This window comes from Esox lucius, chromosome 25 (assembly GCF_011004845.1).
Source record: "Esox lucius isolate fEsoLuc1 chromosome 25, fEsoLuc1.pri, whole genome shotgun sequence".
NCBI classification, from domain to species: domain Eukaryota; kingdom Metazoa; phylum Chordata; class Actinopteri; order Esociformes; family Esocidae; genus Esox; species Esox lucius.
Genome location: NC_047593.1, coordinates 1,456,705 through 1,474,713, shown reverse-complemented (window position 1 = coordinate 1,474,713; position 18,009 = coordinate 1,456,705). Strand labels below are relative to the sequence as shown.

Genomic DNA, 18,009 nt, shown 5'->3' with positions numbered 1-18,009 from the left:
GGTTCCGAGATGAAAGACATTACGTCTTTAGGGCGACAGAGGCGACAGAGGCATCACAGGCTACTATATAAATACTTATTTTACGTAAATGTATGTTTTGTATGGCTTCCCAAATAGAGTGTATCTTAATATTAGGCAACTATTTCAATTATGATTCATAAGAAAAAAGGCTTTTGATTCTATACTAATAAATATAATCATAATAGTGCAAGTTGGTGCCACCAAAACATTCAGACAAGCCCATTTCCTCCTCCTGGACCCAGGCCCCTAGATCAGTCTTCAAAAGACTTTTATACACCTATTTTGCCTCAGAGTAAAAAACCTGAATAGGTGTACACGGAGACAAAATAGACTGATTATTAGGTCATTTGTATTTATCCTACCTCCCAACCTACTCACTCTACACTTGCCCCACAAGGAAAAAAAACTTTTCAGCCGGTGGAAAAAAACTGATAGAACTATGGGCTAAAGATAGACATTGGGAATTCAACTCTATTTCTACAGTGGTCAGCCACGAAAATAAAATGCTCTATTACTCTATTGGACACAATGTTATGTTAAGTAAGGTCAGCAGCTGCACTAGACAGAACAGCAAACTTCTTAGTCCTCACTCGATTTTGATGACTGAAATGACCAAACATGGGTAAGAAAAAGTCAGGGTAAAGCTATAAAAATCAAGCTCACAAGAAGTGGAAAAGGGTAAATGTCCTTTGAGCAAATGGGTAGGGAATAGTGAGTGTGTGTAGGAAAGATAGAGGATCTGATTAACAAATGTTAAAAATACCTTTCACTAATCCAGGTGTGAATTAAAATACTTTAGGCATAGGAACAGCCAAAATAACACTTCAAGTATAGCAAGAGTATGTTAGACAAAATCAAGTCCTTCCCTGCTTCGTTCTGCGTGACAAAATTTGAAGAGGAACCTAGAAGAATTGTTTGGCAGAATGAATGCATCTCAGTTGAAAGTGAAGTTAAGGACAGAAAGCATAGTAAGGTGTGGAGGCATATAGTGGAAGTTATTTGGAATGGAACCCAGCCTTTTCTTTGCTATAATGAAGAACAGCCCATGCTGACCATCCAAGTCACGTCCTTGTGTTCTCGCTATTTGGTCCTCAAGCAAATGTGGAGATATGCTAATCAACACAATAGCCTGGAACAGAGAGCCCCCATGTCCAATGATAAAACTATTATTTTGGTTTTGCACATTGATGAAAGCAACACAGGGTGAGGCCACTTCAATTTAGTCAGGGCTCACACCCACTTACTTCCTTTATTCATATTGAATTTGGGTTTAAAATGAGTTGCTATATATAATATTTAAGATTAGAGTATGTTTAAATTTGTGTACTTTGTGGAAGGTGGAAAAACATACTACCTTAAAGAATCGAGAAAAAAGAACTGCAGTAGATTCTAATCTAGAGAGAGAAAAAAGCTTTGAATGAGGTGCCTTAGGTAAGTTATATGAGCGTCTTCATTGAAAAAGCCTGTCTGAAAGAAGGCGGAAAGCACAGTGTCTTTCACTGTAACACACACTAACCAGTTCCAGTACACATTTCCATTGTGAATAGGCTGATGGCCTTTCAGGCAAATGGCAATTACAAATACACGCATTTACAAACCGAAAAAATACAAGATGAAAACCGGAGGAATGCAGGTATAGAAAAAAGTATTTAAGTAGGCCAGAACACTAAAGATGCTCACAGACCGCACACATGGGCGGGTTGTTCGGTTCATTTTCAATTAAGCCTAGATGGGATCTAAACTTTCCTCTTGTGCATGTAAAGGCTAAGCAAGCCCAAAAAGCTGAGAAAATATACCTTCTTCCATTTCTGAACTGGTGCCATCGGTGTTGACCAAAGACCACACACACATCGAACAGAACCATGTCAATTGAGTCAATTGCTATTTGTTTTCAGCCATATTTTATGGTTTATTGGACACAACAGATGGGAAAGAAAGGGGTGTAATTGTTATTCATATTTTTTAAATAGTGGGCAATGTATGGGCACCAGAGGTTGTGGCTTAGACCACAAGACCAACCCAGGCCCCAAAACTAGATTTGGCTAGTCATTAATGTTACATGTTATCTACATTAATGTTACTGATTATATGCACTTTTTTTGTAGTTGATGCAAATGTCATTAGTAGCTATTGTCTCATGTGTCTCGTGTGTCTCGTGCACATTGTTAGAGAAGAAAAGAGGCAGGAAATTGTCTACTGAATCAGAAAAAACAAAAAAAAACAATGGCAAAAACAGGTTCCTCAGGTTTTAATTCCTTCCACTAAATGCATGCGTTCACACTGACGAGCACAAACACACACACACCCTCACATGTGGACCCATCAACCTTTAGGATAAACACATAAAAGGTCCAATAACTTAAGTGGAGTATTTTTTCCAGATGCTTCAATCTGCACTGGCACTCACACACATTCTGTGACTCACTCAGAAATGTAAATAGAGTCATAGGCTACACGCTCAGACATGAAAAGGTCTAGCCAGGCCTAGTATTCTGTTACAGCGATACAGTATTTGAAGAAAAAATTATTTTGTCCCCTACTGATTTTGTACATTTGCCCACTGACAAAGAAATGATCAGTCTATAATTTTAATGGTAGGTTTATTTGAACAGTAAGAGACAGATTAACAACAACAAAAAATCCAGAAAAACGCCCAGTACTACACAGGATGATCTTGTCAATGATCTCAACACAGCCGGGACCATAGTCACCAAGAAAACAATTGGTAACACACTACGTCGTGAATGACTGAAATCCTGTAGCACCCGCAAGGTCCCTCTACTCAAAAAAGCACATGTACAGGCCCGTCTGATGTTTGCCAATGAACATCTGAATGATTCAAAGGAGAATTGGTTGAAACATGATGCAACTGAAGTGCAGATTTTCAGCTTTAATTCAAGGGGTTGAACAAAAATATATATGAAACCATTTATTTAATTTGGAATACTTTGGAATACTTTGTAGAGAATCCTTTAAAGACAATGATTGCTTGACGTCTGGAATGCATGGACATCACCAAACGCTGAGTTTATTCCTATTTGATGCTCTACCAGGCTTTACTGCAACTGTCTTTAGTTTGTTTGTTTGTTGTTGGGTCTTTCTGCATTCAGTTTTGTCTTCAGCAAGTGAAACGCATGCTTGATCGGGTTGAGATCAGGTGATTGACACAGCCATTGCAGAATATTCCACTTCTTTGCCTTAAAAAACTCCTGGGTTGCTTTTGCAGTATGTTTTGGGACATTGTCCATATGTTAAGTGAAGCTCCGTCCAATCAATTTTGCTGAATTTGGCAGAATCTGAGCAGACAATATATCCTTAATACACTTCACAATCCATTCCGGCTGCTTCTGTCTTCTGTCACATCATCAATAAACTCTAGTGACCCAGTGCCATTGGAAGCAATGCATGCCCACGCCATCACACTGCCTCCACTGTGTTTTACAGATGATGTGGAATACTTCGGATCATGAGCCATTCCAAGCCTTCTCAATAGTTTTTTCCACATCATTCTGGTACAGGTCGATCTTAGTATCATGTGTACAAAGAATGCGGTTCCGGAACTGGGCTGGCTTTTTTTGATGTTTTTGGCAAAGTCTAACTGGCCTTTCTATACTTCAGGCTTATGAATGGTGAACCCTCTGTATTTGCTCTCATGAAGTCTTCTCTTAATGGTAGATTTGGATAATGATATGCCTATCTCCTGTAGTGTTCTTCACCTGGCTGAATGTTGTGAAGGGGTTTTTCTTTATCAGGGAAAGGATCCTACAATCATACACCACTGTTGTTTGACCACATATTGTGGGTTCACAGCAATAGCTTCCAAATGTGAATGCCACACCTGGAATCAACTCCAGACCTTTTACCTGCTTAAAAGAAAAAATAATGAAGGAATAGCCCACACCTCTTCATGAAACAGTTTTGAGTCAAATTACTTTTGGCCACTTGAAAACGAGGGGGTGATCAAAAATGGCTGTAACTCCTAAACCCTTCCTCCAATTTGGATGTAAATATGCTCAACTTAAAGCTGAGATACCGTACTTTAAGCCCATTTTCATTATTTAACGTAACATCAATATATTTTGATGAACACTGTGTCAGTGTCAAATTATTTTCAGACCTAACTTGTCAATGTGGAAAATGTTGCCTCACATAAGTAGGGAAATCCAAACAGAATCAGTACATCCATCGCTGCTTTGGTTTGGATAGTCATGGGCATTCCTCTGTAACTGAAATCAGCAAGTGCCATTGTGGCAAACATTGCCCTTATGGTCCGATCACTGGACATCTCCATCAGCGCGTCCTCCAAGTTGGATGACAAGTGATCTCCAGTTACCATGAATAGTTGTAGTATCCAGTCATATTGCCATAGAGTTGTCTCGTTTGGGAAGTACTTTATGAAGTGATCCAGGAGGCCTTGGAGATGTGAAGTGATAATTTCCATCATATTATTGAAATCCATTTCATTGCCCTCCACACATTCTTCCAGCTCTGGAAACATTCCAACAATGCTGCCTTTAGCTTGCCCATCGATTATGCCAACATTTCTGTGAATGCATCAATTTTATCAGACAATGACAAAAGGCCTATATTTGTATTTGTGCCTTGTAGTGATGAGTTAAGTACATTAAGTTTGTTGAATATATACAAGATTTACCAACCATTTGCGATCTGTCAGATGGGCCGCAAGTTGGGACCCAGACTCAATCAGGAAAACACACTTCACACTGCTCAATCAGGCGGGTGAGAACTTACCCCTGCGAAAGCCACCTACTCTCATTCAGAGATGAGAGCAAGTTCACTCTGAGCATGTGACAGACGTGAGAGAGTATGGAGATGCCATGGTGAACATTATGCTGCCTGCAAACATCATCCAACATGACCGGTTTGACAGTGGGTCATTGATGGTCTGGGGAGGCATATCCTTGGAATGTCATATAGAGCTTCATGTGCTAGCCAACGGTACCCTGACTGCTGTTAGGTACTGGGATTAAATCCTCAGACCCATCGTCAGACCATATGCTGGTGCAGTTGGCCGTGGGCTCCTCCTGGTGTAGGACAATGTCCGGCCTTATGTGGCCAGAGTGTGTAGGCAGTTCCTGTATGATGAAGGCATTGATGCCATTGACAGACTCTCACGCTCCCAAGACCTGAATCCAATTGAGAACCTCTCAGATGTTATGTATCGGTTCTGACACTGCCAAGTAGCTCCACAGACTGTCCAGGAGCTCAATGATGCCCTGATCCAGGTCAGGGAGGAGATCCCCCAGGAAACCATCCGCCGTCTCATCAAGATCATGCCAAGACGTTGTCAGGAGTGCATACAGGTACATGGAGGCCATACACACAACTAAAGTCACACTACAAACATCAAATTATGATTTGCAGTGATGAAATTCACACAAGTTGGAACAGCCTGTGATTTCAATTGTTAACTTAGATTTTTGGTGTGAGTTTGAATCCAGCCCACAATTGGTTGGTGATTTTGGTTTCCATTGACCGTTGTTATGTCATTTCATTCTCAACGAATTACACAATGTACAGTAAAGTGAATGATCCTTAATACATTTCGTTCATCGAGCCCCGACTTGTGACTAAAATGTTCCCCTAAATTCTTTACACAGCGAGTCATAAATACATTATGCAAGAGTCAAATAAAAATCACTGTCAAGAAATGCACTGAGCAGGCTTGATACATAGCCATGGGGAGCAGAAAAGATGTGCATAAAAAGGTAACGGAACATTATAAAGATGGAAAAGGATATAAAAAGCTATCCGAAGCCTTGCAAATGCCACTCAGTACTGTTCAATCACTTAAGAAGTGGAAAAATCCAAGGTCAGGTAGACCAAGAAAGATGTCAGCCAAAACTGCCAGAAGAAGTGTTCAGGATACAAAGAAAAACCCACAGGTAACCTCAGGAGAAATACAGGCTGCTCTGGAAAAAGACGGTGTGGTTGTGTGGACCACAATACAACTATACTTGAACTATGAGCTGCATGGTTAAGTTGCCAGACAGAAGCCTTTACTGCACCAACGCCACAAAAAAGCCTGGTCACAATATGCCCGATAACACCTTGACACGCCTCACAGCTTCTGGCACACTGTAATTTGGAGTGATGAGACCGAAATAGAGCTTTATGGTCACAACCATGAGCAGTATATGTTAGGAGAGGGGTCAACAAGGCCAATAGCGAACAGAATACCATCCCCAGTGTGAAGCATGGTGGTGGCTCACTGATGTTTTGAGGGTGTGTGAGCTCTAAAGGCATAGGGAAAAAGTATGGCAAGATGAATGCAACATGTTATCAGAAAATACTTGCAGACAATTTGCATTAATCTGCTCAAAACTGCACATAGGACGCTCTTGGACTTCCCAGCACTACAATGACCTTAAGTAAAAGGTCAACTTGACCTTCCAGTGGTTACAGCAGAAAAAGGTGAATGTTCTGGAGTGGCCATCACAGTCTCCTGAACTTAATGTCATTGAGCCACTCTGGGGAGATCTCAAACGTGCGGTTCATGCAAGACAACCAAAGATTTTGCATGACCTGGAGGCATTTTGCCAAGATTAATTGCCAGCAATACCACCTGAAAGAATTCTGGGCCTCATAGACTATTACAAAGGACTGCATGCTGTCATTGATGCTAAAGGGGGCAACACACAGTATTGAGATCAAAGGGTATGCAGACTTTTGAAGAAAGGTCAGTTGCCATGTTTTGTTTTAGGACTGTGCAATTCTGTGATGACCTACAGTTGAATGTGAATCTCATAGGAAATAAAATATGTGTTTTGCCTGCTCACTCATGTTTTCTTAACAAATGGTACATTTATTACCAATGCTCCAAGGGTATGCAAACTTTTGAACTGTATATGGTTTCACAAACATATGCTCATATCCAAAAACAAAGGATGATTAGCAAATAAATGTAAGGCCGTTTTAATGTTTGAATGTTTTTGTGAATGTTACAGTATTTGTCACATGCATTTTATAGATTTGTGACTTGCATTACATTTGAGAGAGGCCTTTCGTATTTGTGAGTTGCTACAATTCATCAAAAGTTTAGGCTGTATGTTGCTGATTTCTGCCACACACAGCATTTTGTGGATTTTAGTTTTCAAATGATCAAGATGAACATTGACTTTGAACACCGGCAGATGGGAAGTCACTTGCAGGTTGAGTTTTTAATCACCCAGTTAGCTAACTGAACAATGCCAGTCTTTCTACTCAGTCAAGTGTAATAGGGTGAAATGGTAAAGCATCCTATCAACCCATGTTAAGTGTTTCAGTAGTTGCCAAGTCCATCAATCAAATCAAACAAATGTATGTATAAAGCCCTTTTTACATCAGCAGTTGTCACTAAGTGCTTTTACAAAAAACCCGGCCTTAAACCCCAAGGAGCAAACAACAGTAGTGTTGAATTTCAGTGGCTAGGAAAAACTCCCTTAAAGGGACGAAATAAAGGAAGAAACCTAGGAGAGGACCCAGGCTCACAGGGGTGACCAGTCCTCTTCTGGCTGTGCCGGGTGACCATATTAAGAGTACAAATTGTAATAATTAATAAATGCATGTGGGCTGAGGCCAGAGTCTATTTAAACTTAGTCCAGGTCGGAAGCATGACCAGATGGACAAGGACAGGGACAATACGGGGGAGGTGTCAGCACAGTGGCATCTGAAATCGTCAGGTATCGTCTTGATCTGCAACACAAGCAGGATGACTGGACAGGAACAGCAACGGGTCTTTCAAGCCTGGTACTCCTCAGGTAAGGGCCAGGACCTCATGTCCTCCTAAGCTTAAAACGGCAGGGGGCAAGAGACAGGGAAAATGTTGAAAATGCATTCCTTAGATCTACAAGGATTTATAGTGGAGAAGGAAAACTGACCCGACTCCCCAGCACAATAATATAGCAGCGTAAGACCTTGGGGCTGAGACAGTGGGGTCCAGTGACACTGTGGCGTTATCTGGGGGAGGCCCCAGACAGGGCCCAAAAGGCAGGAAATCAATCCACCCACATTGCCAAGCATCAACCAAAGGGACACCTCACCAACCGCAACCACTCTGAATGAGGAAACAGTATTGCTAGCAGAGTACAGCCCAATTGCTAAAGTGCGCAACCGAGAAACAACAACAAGCCAGTGACTGCCCCCGAATTGCACTGGAGGGAGGGCATCCCAGTGGCGATGAGAGTCTACCTGGCAAGACAGCAAGGGTGGACAGTATTAAGCCTTTCTGGTCACCTTCACGCCCCTGGACAAGACTACACTTAATCACAGACCATGCTGTAGAGATGAGTCGTTAGTACACACTTGAAAGTTTGCACTGAGTATGCATTTCTAACCTTAATTGGCAAATCATTCCACAGTAGTGGAGCTCTATGAGAGAAGGCCCTGCCTCCGGCTGTTTGCTTAGAAATTCTAGGTACAATTAAAAGGCCTGCCTCTTGCAATCTAAGGTTACGTGAAGGTATGTATGGCTGGATCATTTCAGCAAGGTAAGAAGGAGAAAGTCCACGTATTGATTATAGGTTAAGAGTAAAACCTTAATATCAGCCCTAACCCTAACAGGCAGCCAGTGTAAAGAGGCTAGTACAGGAGTAGTGTTATCAATTTTTTTTGTTCTAGTTAGGATTCAAGCAGCCGTGTGCAGCACTAACTGAAGATTATTTATTGATTTGTCAGGGTAACCGTAAAGAAGAGCATTGCAGTAATTTAAACTAGAAGTAAAAAACGCATGGATTCGTTTTTCTGCATCAGTTTTTAATAGAACGTTTCAGTTGTTTGCAATGTTTCGAAGATGAAAAGAAGCACCTCTTGAGACATATTTCATATGTTCACCAAAGGAGAGGTCAGGGTGAAGGGTAATGCTGAGGTTTCCAAGGCTTCCAAAGTAACACATTTTGGGGCATCTCCATGCTTCATTGAAATATACAACTCCCCTCAGCATAACAGTGAAAATTGACATTGTGATTCCAGATTACATCACCCATAGGCAGCATATACATATAGTGAAAACAATAATGGGCCCAGAACCGAGCCCTGAGGAACACCAAAACATACCTTTGATTTGTCAGAGGATATGCCATCCACACATACGAACTGACATACGTCGAGTGATACAGAATATAAAAAGTTTCCCCATTGACAAATGGTCAGGTACAATCTCAACTGACATTTTGGGGACTATAACCATTTAAGGAAGAGTCAGTTATTTGTTTCTAATGGTGATCTTTTCATCAAAGTAGCTCATGTATTTATTACAACTAAAGTGAAGTCCCACTTCACTTGTTGAGCGTTGCATTTTGTTAACTTTGCAACTGTATAGAAGATTGCTGAGGAGTTTTTGATTTAGGTGTTTTTGTTCACCTCAATCAGATAAAAGAAGAGCATCACTCCAGCTGGGATGGAGTCTGTCGCTCCTCAGAAGATCTGGGAGAGTCCCAAAAAGAGAGCCAGTTATCTACAAACTCTACCTCCTGAGACGGGCAGAACTCAGCAAGCGATTGAGTTGTGCAAGTCTGCTGTAGAGCTCACCACTACCCCTAGCTGGGAGGGGGCCAGAGACAATTACTTGATGCCGACATCTTTCTAGCTAGTTTACACGCTGATGTTCTGATTCGTAACCTCGGACTGTTTCATCCTAATGTCGTTGGTCCCAACGTGAATAACAATATCTCTGTACTCTCTATACTTGCCAGTTTTAGACTTCACTAGCACCAACCCCAGATCTGCGGCTACGTCGGTGGCTCTGCCCCGCGGTAAACAGTGTACGATCATCGGCTGATTCTTTAGTTTAATACTGCAGGTAATGGAATCGCCGATGACTAAGGTTTTCAGTTTTTCCAGGCCACCGGTAGAACATGCCTGTCAATCATTACCCTCCGAAGATGGCTTGGGCCATGACTCCAACTCCAGTGGGGAAAATCTCTTGAAAGTCTGTTGGCTTTAGCAGCGACACAGGTTTAACTGGTCGATGGCATTTCTTCCCAGTGACCAAGATAAAGTTCTGGCCTGGCAGCATGAGCTATGCCGGGGGGCTAACAACACTGTCGTTTCTTCCTGATGGCACAGACAGTTTTTTCAATTTCTACACTAACATAATCCTTGCCTGACATTTGTATCTGAAGCCAAGCCTCTAACTCTCCTCTGTGTTGTAGCTACAACTATTACAGTGATAAGGCATAGTAATGGTATTTAGCGTCGGGTGTTCAGGGGTGAGTTGGGTAAAAGGTCAACAGATAAAGATATTGCATTGGTAAACTCTTAAAGTAAAATTTAAGCAATTAGTTTATATAGAGTAAATTCGAAAAACTTTGGCAGGTAGACAGGTAGGTAACATCACGTTGTAAGTAAAAAGGTGTTGCTGTATGAAGACCATACCATTCCATTAGAGGGATGGGCAATCAAAAGTTTCTCTAACTTTTATTTTATTAAATATTTTTAATAAACGCAGTAGCGTTAAAAAATTTAAATGTACCGTTCTATATAGGTGGATACAATCGTTTTATCCGATATAAGAGTTTGTACATTTTGTGATCTACCCTATTTGCATGTTGGTGCCGTCTGCTCCTCATTTCGAGAGATGCAACTGATGAGCAGGTCGGTTAAGTTTCAGTCACTATAACAATGCAGAAATGTTGTTAAACTTCAAAAATAGGTAAATACATGATTCAGTTTTGTCAAGGGATTATTGCGCAACTGTATGTATTACTTCCCAAAATTAAGTCATACATTTGTGTTCTACTTCCATTCAGCTCCGCCGCTGGAACAAACGAATGTGGACTGAAAACTCTGACAAAATGAATGCAACACACCTGACACCTCCTCAATCAGTAAAAACTGAATCGGAGCGCTCAAGGCCAGCCCAAAAACACGCAGAGTCCCGAACCCGGCACACATCAGGCACACACTCTAACCACATTGCTACCGCTGCACAAAAGCAGGACCGACAAACACACGCCTCAAAGGAACATACCTGTTGATGATCCAAAGGTGGGTTCCCAGCACCCCTAAACATCAAAACAGGGAAGCGCACAGTGACGCCGCTCAGCATCACACCACACAGCACAAAGTAGCGAGCTGAGTCACCAACCTAAACGAGTGACCACGAGCCAATTCCACCAATTTGTAAAAGTGGCAGAATCAGGACATGAAAGTGAGCGTCATGAGCATGCGAAACGGCCTCTTGGACATGTATTTGTACAAAACTTGCAGATCCAAAATCTGCCTTATATTTCCAAGGAAATAAGGAAGCAATAGGAGGTAAGGGGAGTAAAGCCCCTTCTCCCTCTGTTCCAATGGGACCAGCGTCACTGCCTCCTTTTCCAGGAGGTCTGCAATCTCCCCTTGGAGATCTTCACTGGGGACGCCATCACCATCTCCACTATTCCTGAGAAAGGTGGAGGCGGGCAACGAAAATGCAATGCATAACCCTTCAGTGTTATGTCTAACCAGGCCGCCAGCATTCACAGATGACGCCACTCTGAGTAATACAGAGAGAGTGGTCAAGCGTGTAGCTGGGGAGCCGTGCCCTGCCACGGACTGTACACTTCTGTAGCTACCGCACCTAAGGGGGAAGGCCAGGCCGAAAAGGAGAGGAAGATGCACAGGCCAGACTCTGATGCAGCTGACCTAGCACGGCGATACAGTGCACGACGGTGTGCCTTCCCTCTGGAACACTAGGTCCCTGGGTAATCCGTAATGGCAGCAGGAGCAAAGCATAAAGACGGCACAGTCAGGAGTGTTCACATACAAGAGTGGTGCCAGCCCGAGACGCTCTTCCTGGTCCTTCTTCTGGCGCACCAACGTCTCCATTAACGCTGTCCAGTGCGCAGCCTCAAAGATGTCCCTCTCCCTCCTCCACCGTGGCTGCCGGCATGGGAATGTGCAGGCACCTGCCAGCAGGAGATGGCAGCGAAGAACTCACAGGGTCAGCACTAGTGATGGCCATTCAAGGCTTCATTACCGTTCTTCTAGCAGCAGGATATAATGCCAGCAGCGCTAACCCAGATTTATTTTTTCAAAATAAAAGCCATCATTGAAATTTATAAGGCAATATAGCTAACAGTACATAAAGCAGTTAACGTTTTGTAAACAGCTTATCAGTTTATCAGTAATAAACATTTGTAAATTGTGGTCTGCACATTTGCAATAACGTAGAAGCAATTCTCTATTATTATTGTCTGAATATCTCACTTGGTGCATCACCATAATACACTAAAGATTATATTGTCAATTTGGTGACTTGAGTAGAAAGACAGGCAATAATCAATAGGCTAACTTGGTGATGGAAACTTGAAAGTCACCTGCGACTGACTTCCATCTCTCATGATCAAAGTCAATGTGTCTTGATTGTTTCAAAATAACACACAATGTTGGTGAGGTGTAGAAATCAACAATATACACTCACCTAAAGGATTATTAGGAACACCTGTTCAATTTCTCATTAATGCAATTATCTAATCAACCAATCACATGGCAGTTGCTTCAATGCATTTAGGGGTGTGGTCCTGGTCAAGACAATCTCCTGAACTCCAAACTGAATGTCAGAATGGGAAAGAAAGGTAATTTAGCAATTTTGAGCATGGCATGGTTGTTGGTGTCAGACGGGCCGGTCTGAGTATTTCACAATCTGCTCAGTTACTGGGATTTTCACGCACAACCATTTCTAGGGTTTACAAAGAATGGTGTGAAAAGGGAAAAACATCCAGTATGCGGCAGTCCTGTGGGCGAAAATGCCTTGTTGATGCTAGAGGTCAGAGGAGAATGGGCCGACTGATTCAAGCTGATAGAAGAGCAACTTCGATTGAAATAACCACTCGTTACAACCGAGGTATGCAGCAAAGCATTTGTGAAGCCACAACACGCACAACCTTGAGGCGGATGGGCTACAACAGCAGAAGACCCCAATGGGTACCAATCATCTCTACAACAAATAGGAAAAAGAGGCTACAATTTGCATGAGCTCACCAAAATTGGACAGTTGAAGACTGGAAGAATGTTGCCTGGTCTGATGATTTCTGTTGATGCATTCAGATGGTAGAGTCAGAATTTGGCATAAACAGAATAAGAACATGGATCCATCATGCCTTGTTACCACTGTGCAGGCTGGTGGTGGTGGTGTAATGGTGTGGGGGATGTTTAATTGGCACACTTTAGGCCCGTTAGTGCCAAATGGGCATCGTTTAAATGCCACGGCCTACCTGAGCATTGTTTCTGACCATGTCCATTCCATTATGACCACCATGTACCCATCCTTTGATGACTACTTCCAGCAGGATAATGCACCATGTCACAAAGCTCGAATCATTTCAAATTGGTTTCTTGAACATGACAATGAGTTCACTGTACTGAAATGGCCCCCACAGTCACCAGATCTCAACCCAATACAGCATCTTTGGGATGTGGTGGAACAGGAGCTTCATGCCCTGGATGTGCATCCCACAAATCTCCATCAACTGCAAGTTGCTATCATATCAATATGGGTCAACATTTCTAAAGAATGCTTTCAGCACCTTGTTGAATCAATGCCACGTAGAATTAAGGCAGTTTTGAAGGCGAAAGGGGGTCATTTAGGTGAGTGTACAGCCTAACATTATGCTGAATTGTAAAATGTGTAAACAAATCATACTTATTACTCAACATTATTTATTCAAGTAATTATGCCACATGTAGGGGTTCTGGAGCCTAAGCATAACCAGAACTAAGAAGGTCCTAATCTGGATCCCGTATAAAACTGATGCATAAAATGTGACTCACAAATATGCAACGCTACACAATAAATATCTAGCGGCCCTCACAAATATATGGAGCAACTCAGAAATATGAAAGACTACTCACAAATTGAATGCAAGTCACAAACATGTAAAATGCAGGTAAAATCTTGTTTTGTCAACGACTCATCATTTGTTTTTGGAGTTTGACATATGTTTGTGAAACATATTTCTTGACAGTGACTTTTATTTGACAGTTGAATTATATATTTGTGACTAGCTGTATATATTTGTAACTTGCTACTTACAATTTTACAACATTTTGATAGATTTCTATCTCCATAGGTCAGGATGAGGATGGCAGGACGGACAGAGCAAAATACAGAGGTCCTTAAAGATCAAGAGCGCACAAGATCTCAGACTGGGGCAAAGAATCATCTTTCACCATGACAACAACCCAAAGCATACAGACAGATAATGCTGAAGTGGCTCCTGGACAAGTCTTGCTAGCTACAGGATGTGATGACAGCAGTAAAAAAAAAAAAAAAAAAAGGAAATGTGTTTTGATGCAGATGAACTGCTCATCTGGTCCAATCTCTCACTTTCTAGCCAGTTGCTCTTTGATGCCATCAAGGCAACACCTAATGTAGAGAACCATCTTCAAGAATACATACAGACTAGTCATTTATTTGTGTACATAGGCAAATCAAAAAACCTTCGTTGTCAATTAAGTAAAAGCATACATAATACAAACAGAAATAAACACTGCAGACAGAAAACATACTGATGCAGATAAATGTCCTTATCAATCAGCTATGCATGGCAGTACAACATCTTTAGATCTATAGATTAAAACATCAAAGTTTTTTGGGCCAATGAGCTAAGAACAAACATTGATGAATTTGCAAACTTTTTTGTTTGTTTAGTAGAATCATTTTATTACATTTTCACAGGACATACACTACAGTTCAAACATTTAGGGTAATTTAGAAATGTCCTTGTTTTTGAAAGAAATAAAAAAAATTGTCCAGTGTAGACATTGTTAATGAGGTAAATTAGTATTGTAACTGTAAAAGACTTATTTTTTTAATGGAATATCTACATAGACGTATAGAAGCCCATTATCAGCAACCATCGGTCCTGTGTTCCAAAGGCATGTTGTATTTGCTAATCCAAGTTTATCATTTTAAAAGGCTAACTGATCATTAGAAAACCCTTTGTTAGCCCAGCTGAAAACTGTTGTGCTAACTAAAGAATCAATAAAACTGGCCTTATTTAGACTAGTTGTGTATCTGGAGCATCAGCAATTGTGGGTTCAATTACAGGCTCAGAATGGGCAGAAACGAAGAGGTTTCTTTGAAAACTCATCAATCTATTCTTGTGCTGGGAAATGAAGGCTATCCCATTCAAGAAATTGCCAAGAAACTGAAGATCTCATATATCGCTGTGGTCTAGACAAAGGAAGATCACTCCATTTTGCAATGCCCAGCCATACCATGTGAACAGCACTTGATTGGAGCCAATTTCCTACTACATAACATAAAAACTACTTAAGAAAGAAGCAGTCAGCTGGAATTCTGTCTATAACAGAGAAGCCAGAACAGTCACCGGATCTCAACCCAATTGTGCTGTGGTGGGAGCATCTGGACCGCATAGTAAAAGAAATGCCCATCAAGCCAATCTAACTTGAGGGAGGGCGCATCAGGAAGCGTGGCGTGAAATCTCTTCAGATTACCTCATCAAATTGACAACGAGAATGCCAATGGTCTGCAAGGCTGTAATTGCTGCAAATGGAGGATTCATTGACAAAAGCAAAGTTTGAAGGACACAATTGTTATTCCTAACCTTGTTAATTATTATATTTACTATTCATTTTGCTATATTTCCTATTCAAACCCATTTCATGTTTGTTTTCATGGAAAACAAGGACATTTCTAACTGGTCCCAAAGGCTGCTAAATGCCTGTAATGTCTAAGAATGAACACAGGAGTAAAGTGGCAGAAGATTTCTCTTACCGGCATGACCACTGACTGCATGTTGAGGTCACAGGGCGGCTTGAGTGCTTTGGGTCGTGTGGCATACCAGTAGGTAGTCAGAGCGGCAATGGCGCCCATGCCCATTAAAGCATTAGCGGGCAGGCTGCGAATATACTGGCGTAGATCCTCCAGCTCAGGGATCCGCAGCTGTCTCAAGAACTCCTGGGTCTGCATCTGTATGACACCTCTTTGCCGTCTGGAGGGAGAGAGGGGCATTTAGTGAAACACATCAGTAGTCTTTGGGCAAAAGGGGGAGAAATAACATTTCTGTAGAGACAGAGAGCAAATGAGAAAGGGAAGGGAGATTACGCGAACATATTTGTAGTCAATGCACAATACATTTTGTTACTAATTTCAGCCTAGGAGAACTACTGCTCCATCCCATTCAACCACCCTGCACACAGAGCCCTCCCACATTTTGAATCCAAGCACTTTTGCATTTTAATTAATTTTGTATTAAAGGATTAAAAAATACACACAACATTTGGCCATGATTTTAAAAATGACTTTTTATATTACCACAATGTCTGTTTTATAAGGAATAGATTAAAGTACAGAAGTGCAGTCCAGTAAAGCAGTGGTTCCCAATCCTGGTCCTCGGGACCCAAAGGAGGGCCAGGATTGGGAAACACTGCAGTAAAGATAAGGATAAGCATAGGTCAATACAATACAGTACAGTTTATCACAATATACTAAAATACAGTATAATTTTGTATATACTACTGTACGATTTCAAACTACAGTGCAGAATTCTTTCCAAACAACGGCTTTTGGAGTTTGCCATCAGGGCACCAAGAACTGACATTAGATTAGATAAATGATCAGATATGGCTATTGACCTATAGCTATGCTAGGCTTGCAATTATGGCTAGCCAAATTCTAACAGCCAAGCTTGCTAGCAAATCAGAGACCAGCATGCTTTCAGCAGAGCAGCAGTTATCTTCAGTCTATTGCATTAATACTATCAGCCTATAACCAACAACCTTATCATGGTCATTAAGATGGCCTTATACATTTTTTAAGTTAACTTTCATTTAAATATAAATTCTCAGGTCCTCTACAGTGACATTACCATGACTTCATGTATGGAGCATCCTGCTCATCACAAGGTGATGTAAGTCGCAAGTGCAGTGTTGTCAACTCCTCAGTAAGGAAAGTCGCTATTGGCTGTCCTAAAAGTCGCTAGAAGTCGCTAAATGATGTCATCCCCTAATTTGCATAATTTCCCATCAGCATCATGAATGGATTTTCTTTTTTAACATACAAAACTCTCGTTGGGGAAAATAATATACATGCATATTTACAAATGTTGTCCATGTACAAAAAATAATCACCTGAGCAAAAAAACTAAGAACAAATCAAAACAGGGGGCGCTATTTAAGTCAAAATCAAAAGGCTAGAAGAAAAATATATACATTTAGAGCAACACACAAGGGGCGATGTCATCATGGTCATGGATTAAGAGAACTGCACGTGATGGACGCTGCCTGTAGGAGAGGAATAACGTCGTAGGAGAGACAAAAAGTGAGTAAAAACACCCTAAATATGTTTAGAACTACAAATTAACTTTCTTCTGTCGATTCTTGTTTGTTTTTTTAAACCAACCCTCCTCCTTTATCCGGGCTTGGGACCGGCAAAAGTTACCCAAAAGAGACACTCTGGCATGCATGATTAATTTTCAGTCTGGACATGGAGGAGTTAACATCTCCTGTTCTGACTGCAGCTCGGAGGAACTGCTGTGCGAGGACTGGGCCGCCTGTGAGTGCTTTCAGATGGGGGATGGGCCCATGGCGGCACCCGCTGCTTGTTGAGAAGAGTAAGAACAAGTCTCCAATAACACCACAAAAAGTCGCTAGATTTGTCAGTAGTCGCTTTTTTGAAAAAAAGTCGCTAAGGGGGTCTGAAAAGTCGCTAAATTTAGCGACAAAGTCGCTAAGTTGGCAACACTGTGCAAGTGACCATTTGAGGCTGTGCAAGCCATCGGCCACTAATCGGAGCAAAGTTCTGCCGATAGCAATAGCTTGCAAAATGTCCAATCTGTGCCAATTAATCGGCCAAAGAATTAAATCGGTCAACCTGCACTTCCAACAGGACAAGAACCCCAACCACACAGCCAAGACAAAGTAGGAGTGTCTAACAGTAGGTTAAGAAGTATATATTTTGTCGTTCTGACTGACTGGGCCCGACCATACTACTACTGCTTTGATTGAGGATCATAAATAAGAAACAAGTGTGAAAGAGGGCAT

At 41.5% G+C, this 18,009-nt stretch overlaps 1 protein-coding gene across 5 annotated transcripts in view; it reads right to left on the bottom strand.

The window, feature by feature from the left end:
* acsl1a (acyl-CoA synthetase long chain family member 1a) overlaps positions 1–18,009 on the bottom strand; it is an 88,010-nt gene that overhangs the window by 49,263 nt on the left and 20,738 nt on the right. For all 5 annotated transcript variants that reach the window (XM_020043866.2, XM_010888565.3, XM_020043865.2 and 2 more), the window contains one exon: positions 15,743–15,959. In XM_020043866.2, coding sequence (XP_019899425.1) covers positions 15,743–15,937 — 195 coding nt within the window. In that variant the 5' untranslated portion in view covers positions 15,938–15,959. The remainder of the gene's footprint in view (positions 1–15,742; positions 15,960–18,009) is intronic.